Source organism: Bombus vancouverensis, chromosome 8 (genome assembly GCF_051014615.1).
Source record: "Bombus vancouverensis nearcticus chromosome 8, iyBomVanc1_principal, whole genome shotgun sequence".
Classification (NCBI taxonomy): domain Eukaryota; kingdom Metazoa; phylum Arthropoda; class Insecta; order Hymenoptera; family Apidae; genus Bombus; species Bombus vancouverensis.
Window position 1 is genome coordinate 16,507,656 of NC_134918.1, and position 13,386 is coordinate 16,521,041.

Below are 13,386 nucleotides of genomic sequence, written 5' to 3' on the forward strand. Positions count from 1 at the left end.
CTGCATTATGTAAAATTAAATTCTTATTCGTTGATATTAAATCGAGGTTAAGCAAAATTTCAAAAGAAAATATCCGGAGAAAAAATGGAAAGATCGAGATTGTTAGATTATGTAAACGATAAATAAATTTGTAATCTGTTGAAGTAATTACTTCAAGAAAAACTCTACACTTTTTTTTGTGTACCCGTGGCCTAGACATCGCTGTTACGAAGAAAATAGAATTTAGTGAAGCAAAAAAGAATTAAAAACAACAAGAGGTTCATATTATCGTGCCCTTGAATATAAATATTGAATATTGCTCTGGGTTACAAGGTCTAGAAACAAAAGAGCTATAAGTAGATTGTGATTGCTGTTTCTTGTAGTCTTCAGCTATAATTACACACTAAGTACTTAACTTTTTTTGGTAATGTCCTTTGCTATAAATGTATGAACGTGCTCTCTATTACATTCTATTGTATTGCAACAGAAACTAAAAAAGTGAGATCTGGATTAGCGTACATTATACTTGTACTTATACTTATTTCAATATATTTTTGTTTCTATTACAAATTCATCCACTCGTTCCTCTATCAGTCAACCTCAACATAATCGGAACTTCTCATGAAAATACGTGAAAAATTTGCAAAAAGTCGGGATAATTTTTGGTATAAATAAATTAGTAATAAATATCATATATTAATAAGAAGAAAATCATATTTATTGCATTTCAAATATTTAACATTTTTATACAAAATCTATCTGGAAGAGTAAAGAATCGGAAACTTGGAAATACCATCGAACAACTTGCTAAGAAATTTTTTATCGAACCATCTTATCGAAATGTACGGGAAGTTTGTTAGTTCTGAATAAGTACATGAGTAACATACGTAATTTGAGTTGGCGAAACTTCGCTATGAGCAGACTTAGGCGCGCTGATTTGCATCGATTTTTCAATTTTCCGCGGTCACATCTGTCGTATTTCCATAATTCGTATTTATATGAGCAGAATATCTCGTCTGCGCGTTTCCTCCCGGCGTGTTTCTCGTTTCACTTTGGTACAAGCAATAAGAGGCTATCTTTTATATCGTCTTCCCGCGAGTTTCCGCGGAAGCGTACGAGAAAGCACGGAAAGTTACAATTTCACGTTCAATCTGCAACTCGCGCTGTTTACACGCGCACCGTGCTTATGAAGTGGGACGTTAACTTAGAACGTCATGTTGCCTTGATTTTCCATGTGCCAGTTTACGGTTACTTCTGAAAGTTATGCATCGATTCTTTATTGTCGCTGCCAAATTTATTTCAATCTATAAAAGATATCTTTTATAAACATCTTATTGCTTAATCATCGTATTCTAAATATTTAACGTGCTGTCATTTGCACAAAGGTTAAAGACATCCTTAACTCGAGCTCCTCACATAATCCAATTAATTTCAACGAGGACAAAGTTACACATTTCCTGTCTTCATCGCACAAATACAAATGTTTACCAGCAAGAGACGCGTTTACCTCGATGAAAAAGGAAATGATTTACGATTTTCCTGCCCGTGCTCTTTCTATGCATTTTAATCGCATTCCGCGACATTTAAAAGCAAAAGGAGAGTAAGTATGGCGGAACATGAGAGGATTGGAAGTTGGTAGACGCACGATGTAACAACGAAAGAGTGTTGAACGTTTTATTAAGCCGGATGTATAGAAACCACCGCACGAAAGGGTCGAGGGTTTGGAAGGAGTGGGAAAGCATGCTGTTAGCGCGGTGCAATGAAATGAATAGAAAAGAAAGGAAGACTCAACGTGGTATAACAAAGGATCCAGGCAGTGTGGCTCTGAATTTGCCCTTCTGAACCTCTCCCACCATTGTTTACCCCCATTTTCCTCGCCCAATGCTCGCTATTTTCTTTTTTCTTCTGTCTCTCTCTCTCTCTCTTTTTCGGTCTGGCTCTATGTCTTCGTCGTGCATAATGTAGAAAACGTTGGAAAATGCTCACCAGTTCCGTGTCCATTTCTGCCCCTGGTGAATTCAAAGGCGATCGCGGGTTCATTTTATTAAAACGCTAACGCTAAATATTAAACAGCGACGACTTAGCCGCGTTACATTGTATTGCACTGCGAGTAAAGGTTAAGTAGAACGCAAATTTTATTCTACGAATGGCTGTTTAGGGAGGAGGGGATGTATAGAGGGTGGTTCGTAATACGTGGCACAAATGGGATCAAGGAAATTATATGACTGGAGGCGAAACTTAAATTGGAAGTTTCATTTTTGAGAAAATCGGGTTTAAAAACCTGACAAGTACACGCGTAGTTGATCAATTTCCAATTGGACAAGAGTGGACAATTGGATGGGGACATTCGACATATGCGAAAGTTGAAACGAGTCAGAAAATTTGTCAAGTAGACGCGCGCTGGACTAATTTTTTATTCAACACGGACGAATTCTAGTTTCTACTTCTGTCTATTGGAAAATTAAATAAATCCACGTAAATCTGACGGGTTTTCGAACTTAATTTTTTTCGAAAATGAAGCCATCGATTTTGTCATTTTTGAATGTAGCTTTATTTCGATAAGTTTTATTCTTTGAGATGTTTTCAAAAATATTTTCTACTTTCCCTACTTTCTTCGTATCGACGACAATTTTTACGATGACTTCCCACTATGCTCCGATGTTTTATTTTATCGAACACCAAAGCAGTCTTTCTTTTTTAATATTGTTACTTATGATATTTTTAATTTTGTTTAATTTTTTTAATGACAATTTTAATTTTTATTTCCTTGCGTACAAATAACTTCACGTAACTTTATAAATTAAACGTAATTGAAAAATGTCCCGAATGTTTCTATGGTCTTTGGAGTTGAATAAGATTGAAGTTGAAGTATAAAGTTAAGAACACTTTGCGTACGAGACAATTTGATTACAAACGTGTTGCACTTTGTAATAAACGAAGTTATAATTAAACTGTTAAATGCTTGATGTTTTTCACATAGGAAGTTCACAGAGATTTCGTAATTTATATTCTTGTTAAAGAAGTTCGGCGAATATCAAGGTAAATTACGCGTTAACAATTTTTAATCGTCCGAACTCACCGGCTCCCCCAGAGTTTAATTAAAGAATAAATAACTTTTCACTCTGGTTCTCACGTAAATTAATTGCAACAACGGTTAATTAAACACGGTCTCTTGACGAGTGGTCCCTTTTACTTTACTAGGAGATTAAGCGCGGTTGTTGATTATTTTCTTCGCCACTGTGCCATTTTCCTTTACTTCCCGTAACTTAAGCCTCTCAGAATGCTAAATTACTTTAACAGTGGTATCTGAAATATTCAATTTGTAAGGCACATTCAGTTACATTTCATCTATAAGAAAATATTTCTGCTTCAAACAGTTGCGTAGAAGTTTCATCGGTTGATAAGAAACTCCTGCAATTAGAGTTATACAATTTTACGTCTGAATAAATATACTGAAATAATTCTTAAATATATTACATAATATAGAATAATTAGGATACTTGAAAACGTAAAACAATTCGACAACAGGAAACGAGGAAATTGCAAACAAATATTTACGCTAAATTCTTCTTTTTACATTCAAAGTTTACCGCCAAATATTTTCTATCAAGAAGAAATTAAAGTGAAAGCTATTTTTTGAAAACACACGCGAAACAAGCGAAAGAAGAAACCTTCATCCATGTCAAAATTTCGAACATTAACATTTCCCAAAAATCGTTGTAAATGTATCATATTTCCATGAAAATACTATATGAATTGGTTGTTTTGAGCATCCTAGCAGTTCCAGTGTTAATAAATGATCGCTATAATATAATATTTGAGGATATATGGAAATAACAAGTGAAATTGTAGTTTAAAAAATGTTGTAACATACTATTAATAAAAACGATACAAGTTTCATTCAAACGTCAGTTCTCCATCAGGATTCCAGCTACGTGGCTGTTAGCCTTCGCAAGTAGTATCGTTGGTAGAGCGATAAGATGGACGTTTAAAATTCCATTAAGTTGCTGCAAAGAAAGTACGATAAGATTAGTGGACAAAGGGCCCGGCACATGATCCTGGACGAAATTTTCCTAGTCGCGCTATCGCTATCCAGCTCGTAAACTGCAATCTCTGCCGGGCGTCGTTTCGTATTTTCCAGCGTCGCTGCTGGAAAATTTGTTATCGTGATCACTTGCACCCTCGTTCCATCCAATTTCGCCGGAATAGAAGCACGGCTGACCTCCTTGAAATGAAAGGGACGCCCATCGCGAGCGATTCGTGTCGCTATACTATCGCTGAAATCGCGAACATACACGGCTTTACAATCCTTACATCTGGCAGTTACGTCACGCTGATATAATGACGCGACAGAAGTGGCAAACTCGGTAACTCTACGGCATATCGCAAGTGCCGTAGACTAAGCACTTTTGTTACAAATGCAGTTAATATAAATCAACGTCGTTAGTACGTAAAATATAGAATCTGAGGTTGGCTATTAAAAGCTATCGCTCAGAGTTTAGTTTATCTTTATTATCGTTTTTAATTTTCCACCTTGAACTTCCATTTTAACTAACTGTTCGTTTTAAGCGTCCAATTAGTTTTGTCTCGGTGTAACTTACACATCGGTAAATATATCAATTTGTAATTTATTACGAGTTAATTCCAGAAAAGTAATTTGACATGTCAATTCTATTAAATTAGAATAAAATTTGCTAAAGTACTATATACGACGATTTATGTGGAATTGCGAGAAATGAGTAGCTAATGAATCATTGAACGTCTCAGAACTTGGACAGTCCTCTTAGGACCTCGCACACATCTTGATAACTGCGAGGTTATCAAAGTAATAGCGCAGGTCAACGGAGAGACTGGTCCCGCGGGAAAGGAAACCTCGTGTCTACGAATTACTCCTGTCATGGATTTACGACTCATCTATCGTGACTAAGTGCGCAGGCACTAGGTTTCACAAGTTCATATAGTTCGTAAAAATAATCGAAACGTTAAATTCATAAATGGAATCAAACGATAACTTAATCTAATTTATCAATTTCCACATGAGCATATTTTTTAAAGCAGTAACTAATAGTCTTTCAAATTCCAGCAGATTACCTGTGATATCACTTGAAATTGAATCATTCATTCTTGTCATTATCACTCACCTGTACATAATGAACTCAGTCCTTTTCTCAATACTTCGCTGTTTAAAAACGAAGTCCGGCAAAATACATATAAATCGCTCTCTTTTTATATCCGGAGGATCCACGAAGCAATAAAGTTTACAATCTTTCCGCGCGCGCAACCTCACGCGATAGTGATCTTTTCGCTTGAGCTTTTGCAAGCTCAGCTTGGATACGTTTGCGTGGCGAGCAGCTTTTCATAAAGTCTACCCGTAAATTTCGCGCTCGCCTGAAGTTGTCTGTATCAACGACACACTGCATCGGTAGATTTTGTTGTCTCGTTTGATCGACGCTTTGTTCTATGCGGCTGATTTATTATACCAGGTTATCCCATAAGTAATGAGGTTCTTTTGATATATAGTGGATGGTCGAAAATAAATGATGAGAGTATAAGAGACATTTTAATGTGCTAAAATGAGAACGAAATAAACAACGTAACATTGAACAGGCTATTATTTCTAAAAGTTCGTCTGAAATCTGTCATATTAGTTGTGACAATAACCGATGTTGTGGCAAAAGATCAACTAAAATACCATTGCGGCTGAGAAAATTTTTTTAGATAATAATTGATAAATAAAGCCTGAAATTCAATTATCTCATTTTTCATTGTGTTTTTATTTCGTCTTATAGAAACACCACCTTAAATATTCGTAACATCTTCGACTGAACATGCATATTAGATACAAATAAACAACTATCACTATCGATAACTGTCAGTGGCGTACTCCTCCTCTTAGAGAGAACTTTCGCAGAAATAACTAATATTCGGATCGTAATATTAATGACTTTCTACTGCAACGAGCACATCGCACACGATAACCGAAACATTGCTGAAACTTCTTTCTAACAGTCTTCAACGATCGAAAACTCATTTTCACTCTTCGCTAGTAAAATAGCTGTGCAGCGAAACTCAAACATAGAATCGCAACTTCCACTACATCGATCAAAACCTTAACGCGTCTATTCGTGATATGTTACCATATTTTCTTATTTCTCTACTCTTTCTCTTTATCGCTGTCTCCAAGCTACAAAATGTCATCGACGATCGATGATCCAATTCATATTGAAAAGTTTCCATTTTACTAGATAGTTGGAAACGAGACGATCAATTTTTTCTCTAAATGATTTGAAATAAGTATTGTACATAATAATACACTAAATTTTGGGTAATTCTACACATTTATAAAATTATCCATTTTATATACAACTAATTAATATCGGGAACCAAAAATTCATCCTCGTAATTCCAGCGTTCCTCGAGTGCTCGAGTTCTTCGAATTTCTCGATCAGTTAATTTCTAAAACTCTCGTTTCCATTTTCAGTTCGGTTAACCTTTTATCTTTTACCGCTGTATTTTTCTCGCGAGAGTTTTCTCAAAATAAAGAAAAAGAAAAAAGAAAACGAGCTCTAATGGATTCCATCAGGCTAGATAAATTTCGCCGGAGCTCTCAAAGAATCTTCATTATTTCGCGATCACTTATTACCAGCGCTTCAGCTTTCGTTCTCGAGGGCAACGCGCATCAACCAGGTGAATCTATCTCCATTCTCGATCTTCTCCGACGGTTGATTGTCTTTCGACCTAGCGGGAAATAACGCCGGAACCCGGATGACTTTGACGGTTTCTAATCCGCTCGTCTCGCCTAGAAATGAAATTTTCTCGCTACACGACGCTCCTTGCTCCCTGCTGAGCACCTCGAATCGCTAAACGAATTCAAAATTGTGGCACGCCGTCGTCGTTCAAAGAACTTGCATGGAACGCATGTCGGCAAACGTGTCTGGATTGGGATTAGTGGATTACTAACGAGATTAATCTTGCGGAGACTGTCTGTGGTTTTTCCCTTGATATATTGAAGGCGTGCTGAACAAAGTTTTACTCGGTAAATATGAAATAGAATATTAATAATCGCATTTAACATTATGGAAATAAAATAATGATACGACAACGATTTAGCATCATAGTTTTATGTATACTTTTTCGCGGCATAATTCTCAATACTCGAAAAAATTTCCTTCCCATTGAGTCTTCAATCACTTTTGTACGAATCTCAGAATTTTTGTTTTCCTTGATTATTAAAAGATCAAAATTGCTATAATTGTTAGGATTGCTTACGGCGGAATGGGTATAGAATTAGTATTAGAATATGAAGGAACAAGGTGAAGAAAATAGAAAAAGCGAGGGACAATACCGGATCGGAACAAAACGACAGAAATGGCGGAAATAACCCGACGATTTCTAGAACGAAAGTTTCCAGTCGTTTGCTTTATTGCCTTCTTAAGACGGAAGTCGTCGTTCGATTATAGCTGTCTTCTAATTACGAAAACTTCCTTATCATTGTTTCGTAGTCTCTTTTTCCCCATAGAAAATGTAGCATTTGTTTCCTCGGGATTGGACGTTAGAATTGAACGAGTTTCTTTCAGAAGAATTACAGGAAGTATTATGTAAATTTTACTGTAAATTTGTTATTCGAGTTTCGAGTATAACAGATGCTAACGCATGGTATAAGTAATCGTAAATTCTAAAATACTGTTGAAAATGACAACGTGAGTTCGTGCTCGCCATCCATATGCAGATGCGTTAGTTATAAGAAATAGTAACTAGAGGATGATCCTAGTTACAATCGATAGATGTAATCGATAGGCTTAAGATGCCTTTTTGTTTTTATCCCTTTTTTTTTTGTAAGCGCATGCAATAAAGGTTTTTTGGTTCAGAACGGTGTGATAGATTTATCCATTCAATAAAATAATAACTATTCTGATCTTACCTCTGTGTATAGAAATAACAACAAATACTATAATAGTAAATTTTAAATTAAGACTCATAATAAATGTCAGTAAATTAAATTCTATAGAAAATCAACAAATATTCGTAACATTATTATCCTCTTTTCCTATTTATGAAGTTGACTAGTATATCTTCTGACAAACTCATATACAGTGTAACTCGTATTAATATTCTGGTACCACGATATGCGCAACATTAATCTTGTACACATTTGCTTTTAATACGTTTGTTTTCATATGTTAAAGTAAATATTTCATTTGATAGAAACATACATTTTACTGAGTCGAGCAATAAATCTATTCTCTTTTTATTAATACACATATTTCGCAGAAAGTCATAAAAATTGTCTAAAAAAATATAAAGATACACGAATCTGAATTTATAAAAAGAATGGGATAAATAAATTACTCGCTGATTAGATAAATTTTACATAAGAATAACGACACCTGATGTACGTTTTTAGGAAAACATAAACAAACGTACTACTCGACCAATTTATCTAACGCGTGTACTTGTTCCAAAGAAGAAAGAATAACCAAACGAAATAATTCTCCAATTTCATGAAATATCCAAACATTAATGCTAGTCACTGTAGCCTTATCGTTAACTTATTCCAGGCTATTCCCATGTCTGGACGCAAAACGAGGCGCAAAACAAAAGCGGTTTAAACACGGGCGAGAAAGAGGAAAGGAGAAACGGTGTCTGGCAGGCGGGAAGCAGGATCGATGACGAAAACAAAAACGAACGGCCGCAGCCTGTAGAAGCTCGGATAGTCCGGTGACGTTGGAATGTTTTATAACGGGTGGACCGTGCGTTTTCTTCGTCCCGCCGAGCCACGTTTTCTCCTCGCCTTTCTCCTTTCTTCCCCTTTTATCTTTCTTTCTCCTTTTTTCTTTTTTTCGGACAGAAGCGACGCTAGATTCCTGACGCTGAATGGCTGCGATTGTTACAGCGACGACAAAAGTTTAGCTAAAACGCGGCCAGACCCGGTTTCGCGGATTTGTTTTCCCGGTTTCTTTTGCGATTAAACGCGCACCGCAATTGTCCGGTTTCTTGAAAAAGAGCCAGCCTCCTCCTAAGTGAGGTATACTCCGTGCGTCATTGCATAGCCTTGGCGCATGGAACGATTAGCACGAGGTACGCGGTAATTGTTTCGTAGAAGCCCGGAAAGAGTGAATGAGGAAACAGTGAATGAGAAGCGAGTACCTCGATGAATTTCAGACGAGTTCCTAACAGAATTGGATCGATTATTTGAAGTTCTAGTTCTTTCTGTGTTATTCTTGCAATTGAAAGTGTTTTTCATTAGGTGTATAGATTAACTCGATGCCTTTAAGTCTGTTTGATATGACGGATAAGAGGAAATCATCTTAGTTCCAAGTTATTCTTCTATTATTCATTAAAATTCTATTCTTTTAGAGCGATTCAATATTTATTTATAATTCAAAAAGGAACGTTATTTGAACTCCTTAGCATCTTTTGTGCTCCCACTGCTCGCAATTTTTTTATTGCAGTGGCACGTTATAATAGTATCTAAATTGTAATTGTAATACGATACATTAAATGTAAATTAATATTCTTTAATTATTTTCTCGTGAACGTAGAATACTTGAAATAAAGGAAGATACGTATTTTAATAATAATAAATTTTACAGAAATCTTAAATTTAGTTACATTTAATTGAGAATTATAAGAAATATTTTAATTTCTACTTGCAATTTGTTGCATACTGCTTATTATTCATATTCTTTTGTGTTTCATATATATTTTGACAAATATTTCAACAATTCTAAACACGAGTATGGAAATAAGATGCTTTTTATAGCTCACAAATACATAAAAAAAATCCTAATGCGTACATTTCATCATTTCCTTCTTCAATTCGTTTGAAGACCTTTAGAAGATAATGTGATCTCGTGAAATCATCATCTTTGTAATTCCTTGGGAATTTATGCTCTTCTATTTTGAAATTATACCTCTATTCTCTCTTCGCATCGCTGATTTCATTTAACTTCAATTTACTATTTGGAACCATTTACTGTACCACGAGCTGCAATTATCCAAGATAGAACTAGGAAAAATCTTTGCAAGATTTTCTATCGCGTGACATCGTGGTTCATTTGCAGTCGATGAATCGAGCTAAACTCTGCGGAAGCGTAAATTTCGAATAGAAACGGTAAGTTTTTCGTCGAACCAGATCCTCAGGGTGAACCTCTCCTCCTTTTTTCCCTTCTTCGCGATTCCTCGTCGATGGCAAGTTTACGAGGGAGGAATTTTACCCCGTCAATACTGTATTAGCCCGCGATAAGTTTAAGCCATTTGAATCCTCAGCGAGTTGGCTGGGCTTTACCTAGCCGGTTCGCGCAACTTTAATGGCTCGCAGATTTAACAGGACACAGGTAGAAACTTTGTTCCAGGACCGAATGAAAAGCTCCAGGCATTCGACTGTCCCTCTACCGAAACGAATTTCTGATTTCGTACACGTACCAACTTCGAAAAGTTTCTGTCGTTACACTGTTCCGTTAAAGCTTCGCGAACATTAAAAGGAACGACCAAGTCGGATGGCCATCTCGAAAGCATGATAATCTTACAGAAAACGGTATATCATAATCAAGATAATCGTGTGAAAATAGTATTCTGGCAGGGTTATTGTAATTTACATAGTAGTTTATAAAAGTATTTAGATTATCATTGATTAATTGCAATTGTGAATTTTTATGCATTTATGGATTTAAAGAATATCGAGTTATAACGTTTAGTAGGTGAAAAATATGTTTGCGAAGGTCCTCATTTCCGAATTATGGCCACAAAAATTTGAATTTACGTAAATATCAGCAGTCTATCATCATCATCGTAGAAAGATTTCGTAATTATGGCACGTATGTCACACGAATTCTTCTTTTCTCAAACTTCATTGTAGCATACATCTTCTAATAAATGCATCGAATTCGAAATCTTCTTAAAATATCGAAATATATGAGAACTTAAACACATTGTACAAGTTGATAAGAAAATTAAAATTAGACGTATTTCTATTAATTTTTCCAAAAATACCAGAAGGAAATATTATAAAAAGAATTATCGAAGAACCGAGCCGAATGTTACTATTACACGTTGTTAGTTCGAGAGCTTTCGAAAAAGAATCAGATTTTCATTCATCGTTACTTCTTACTTTAAGAGTATCATAAAGTGAGATATTTATGCGACTATAAAGTTACAAAATATGGCTTTGGGCCTCCGTTGGCTCCGTTCCTGATGTTGAAATTCGCGCGAAAATCGCGCCTGTAAAATTTCAACGATTATTACATCGCGCTTAGTCCGTCCCAATAACGAATCGTCGGAAATCAGTTTCATGGACCGTCTCTGTGTGATTCAAACGAATTTAAATCCTACCTACGCTTCCCGTGAAATATCGGTTTAACGACATTATCGAGCGACTGCGTATTTCCTCTGCAATGAAATCCGGCTTTATGCATCAGCATATTTAATCGACAGACGACGACGTTACGTTAATTAATATGTCTGCTAATAACGTATTAATCTATCGTTAAATAGCGCTTCGACAAGAATTAACACGATACAAACTATCATTTGATGATTTGTGAATCGTTTATGAAACGGATTGCTTTATTACTTATTCGAGGATTACGCGAAAATATACAAACTTACAATTTCGAATATTTTTCTTTATCAATAACGTAGATATGGGAAGCAACGAATTAAATTTATACTTATTAGATTATTAGAGGATTATTGTTAGAAACGCTTAAAATCTTTATATGCGCGTATAACAAAATATTCGACTAACATTTGATTTTATCCACAGTTTTCTCAATTTACAGATCTGTTAACATTCGTATCAATTTCCTTCCAGTCTCCTAAATAAATATAAGTGGTGACAAAAGAGTTATATGTGCCATTATTGGAACTCACGAGCATTTTCCGCTATTTCTACGATATTTCGTTGGTATCGATCTCTATGTATTTTAAGCAAACAAAAGTTAAAATACTGCGTAGCTGGAATGTAGAGGATTAATCTTTTACAGCAGTTGAATTTGGCAAATATCCCAAAAGAACTGAAAAGCTGCTGATCATGTGTGAGTTTTGCAACGTCATCTCGCTTTAACGGGCTGATTCTGGTTAAATCTTAGACTTTCCTATTTGCTTTTGAAAGAACAGGAACGAATTCCAGAATAAATTAATCTGTTTTCGAGATTCGCATATGATACGTGTTATTTATTACGAGATTCATATTTCCTATTGAATTCCTAATAATAGTATAAATTATTTCATAATATACATTATACATAATTGCCAAATTATTGCTCTGTTATATCATATAGCCGGTAATGTTATTAACATGTTGATTAACATATTTGTCCGTGTAAGTTGCAATTTGTACGTGCAATTAATATTGTCAATCGACAAATGTAAATTACGTTGAAACATGTAATACTTAATAAAATGCTCAAGCAAATCAGACAAGTTTTTTCCAGTAATAATCGATTTATTTATTACTTCATTATTACAATCGCTGTATTTATATAATTACATTATACTTTACATACTTTATACATCAAACCATTTATATCAAAAATTCAATAACCCTCGCGATATTTTAATTCCAAACGAAAAATTAATGTTCCTTCTCGCAGCTCAAAGTAAATTCACCGCCGTGAAAGTTCATAGAGGCGCCTTAGAGTAATCACGATCAATTAACCAGACTCGTGTTTCATTTCAGGCTCTGGTCTATCGAGACGGGAACCTGGTGTCGGGCTCACTGGAAGCCTTGGTACAGCATATGGTACCCACCGAAGAATATTATCCCGATCGGGCGTACCTCTTCGCCTTTTTGCTGAGCGCCAGACTCTTCATCAAGCCGCACGAGCTCCTGGGCGAGGTCTGCGCCCTCTGCGAGCATCAGCAAAACCTGACTGGAGATAGTGGCAAGGTGAGCCACGAATGCAACCGTCCCACAAAAGCCCACCAAGAACCTTCCGGGCGTGCACTTTACGGCCACCGCGTGCATTATCGTTTCATCGTCTCGCAAGCTCGACCCCCTTTTCGCATTCACCCCCTCGGAGAATCACCCTGGCACGCTCGCTCTCGTTCCAGTTGTAATAACGAGCACGCGTATCCAGGCCAGAAATGTTTCGCTCGCAAATGAATTTCCACCCTGACGATTCTTCTCTTTTCTTCTTGTTTAGCTGCTGTCTTCTGCTTTAGTATCTTTACTGATATTTTTACCCGATTTTATTTTTTTCGGCTTCTTCTATAATTTAAAGTTATGTTCTTTTGCACTTGGCACTTTTTAGTATTTTAGTCTTTTTCATTGTGCATTCTCTTCAGTATGTTCAGGGTGGAAGAGATTCGGATGTTCAAATGTCATGGTGGTTTCTTATTTTACGGTGATTTGCATTATTCTTTGAGCGGGATTTACTTACTGGTGAAACATGTACTATCGTCTTA

At 35.9% G+C, this 13,386-nt stretch overlaps 1 protein-coding gene across 1 annotated transcript in view; it reads left to right on the forward strand.

The window, feature by feature from the left end:
• LOC117159636 (uncharacterized) overlaps positions 1-13,386 on the forward strand; it is a 558,819-nt gene that overhangs the window by 499,834 nt on the left and 45,599 nt on the right. Inside the window, exon 5 of the mRNA XM_076620942.1 lies at positions 12,659-12,868. Within this exon, the coding sequence (XP_076477057.1) occupies positions 12,659-12,868 (210 nt within the window). The remainder of the gene's footprint in view (positions 1-12,658; positions 12,869-13,386) is intronic.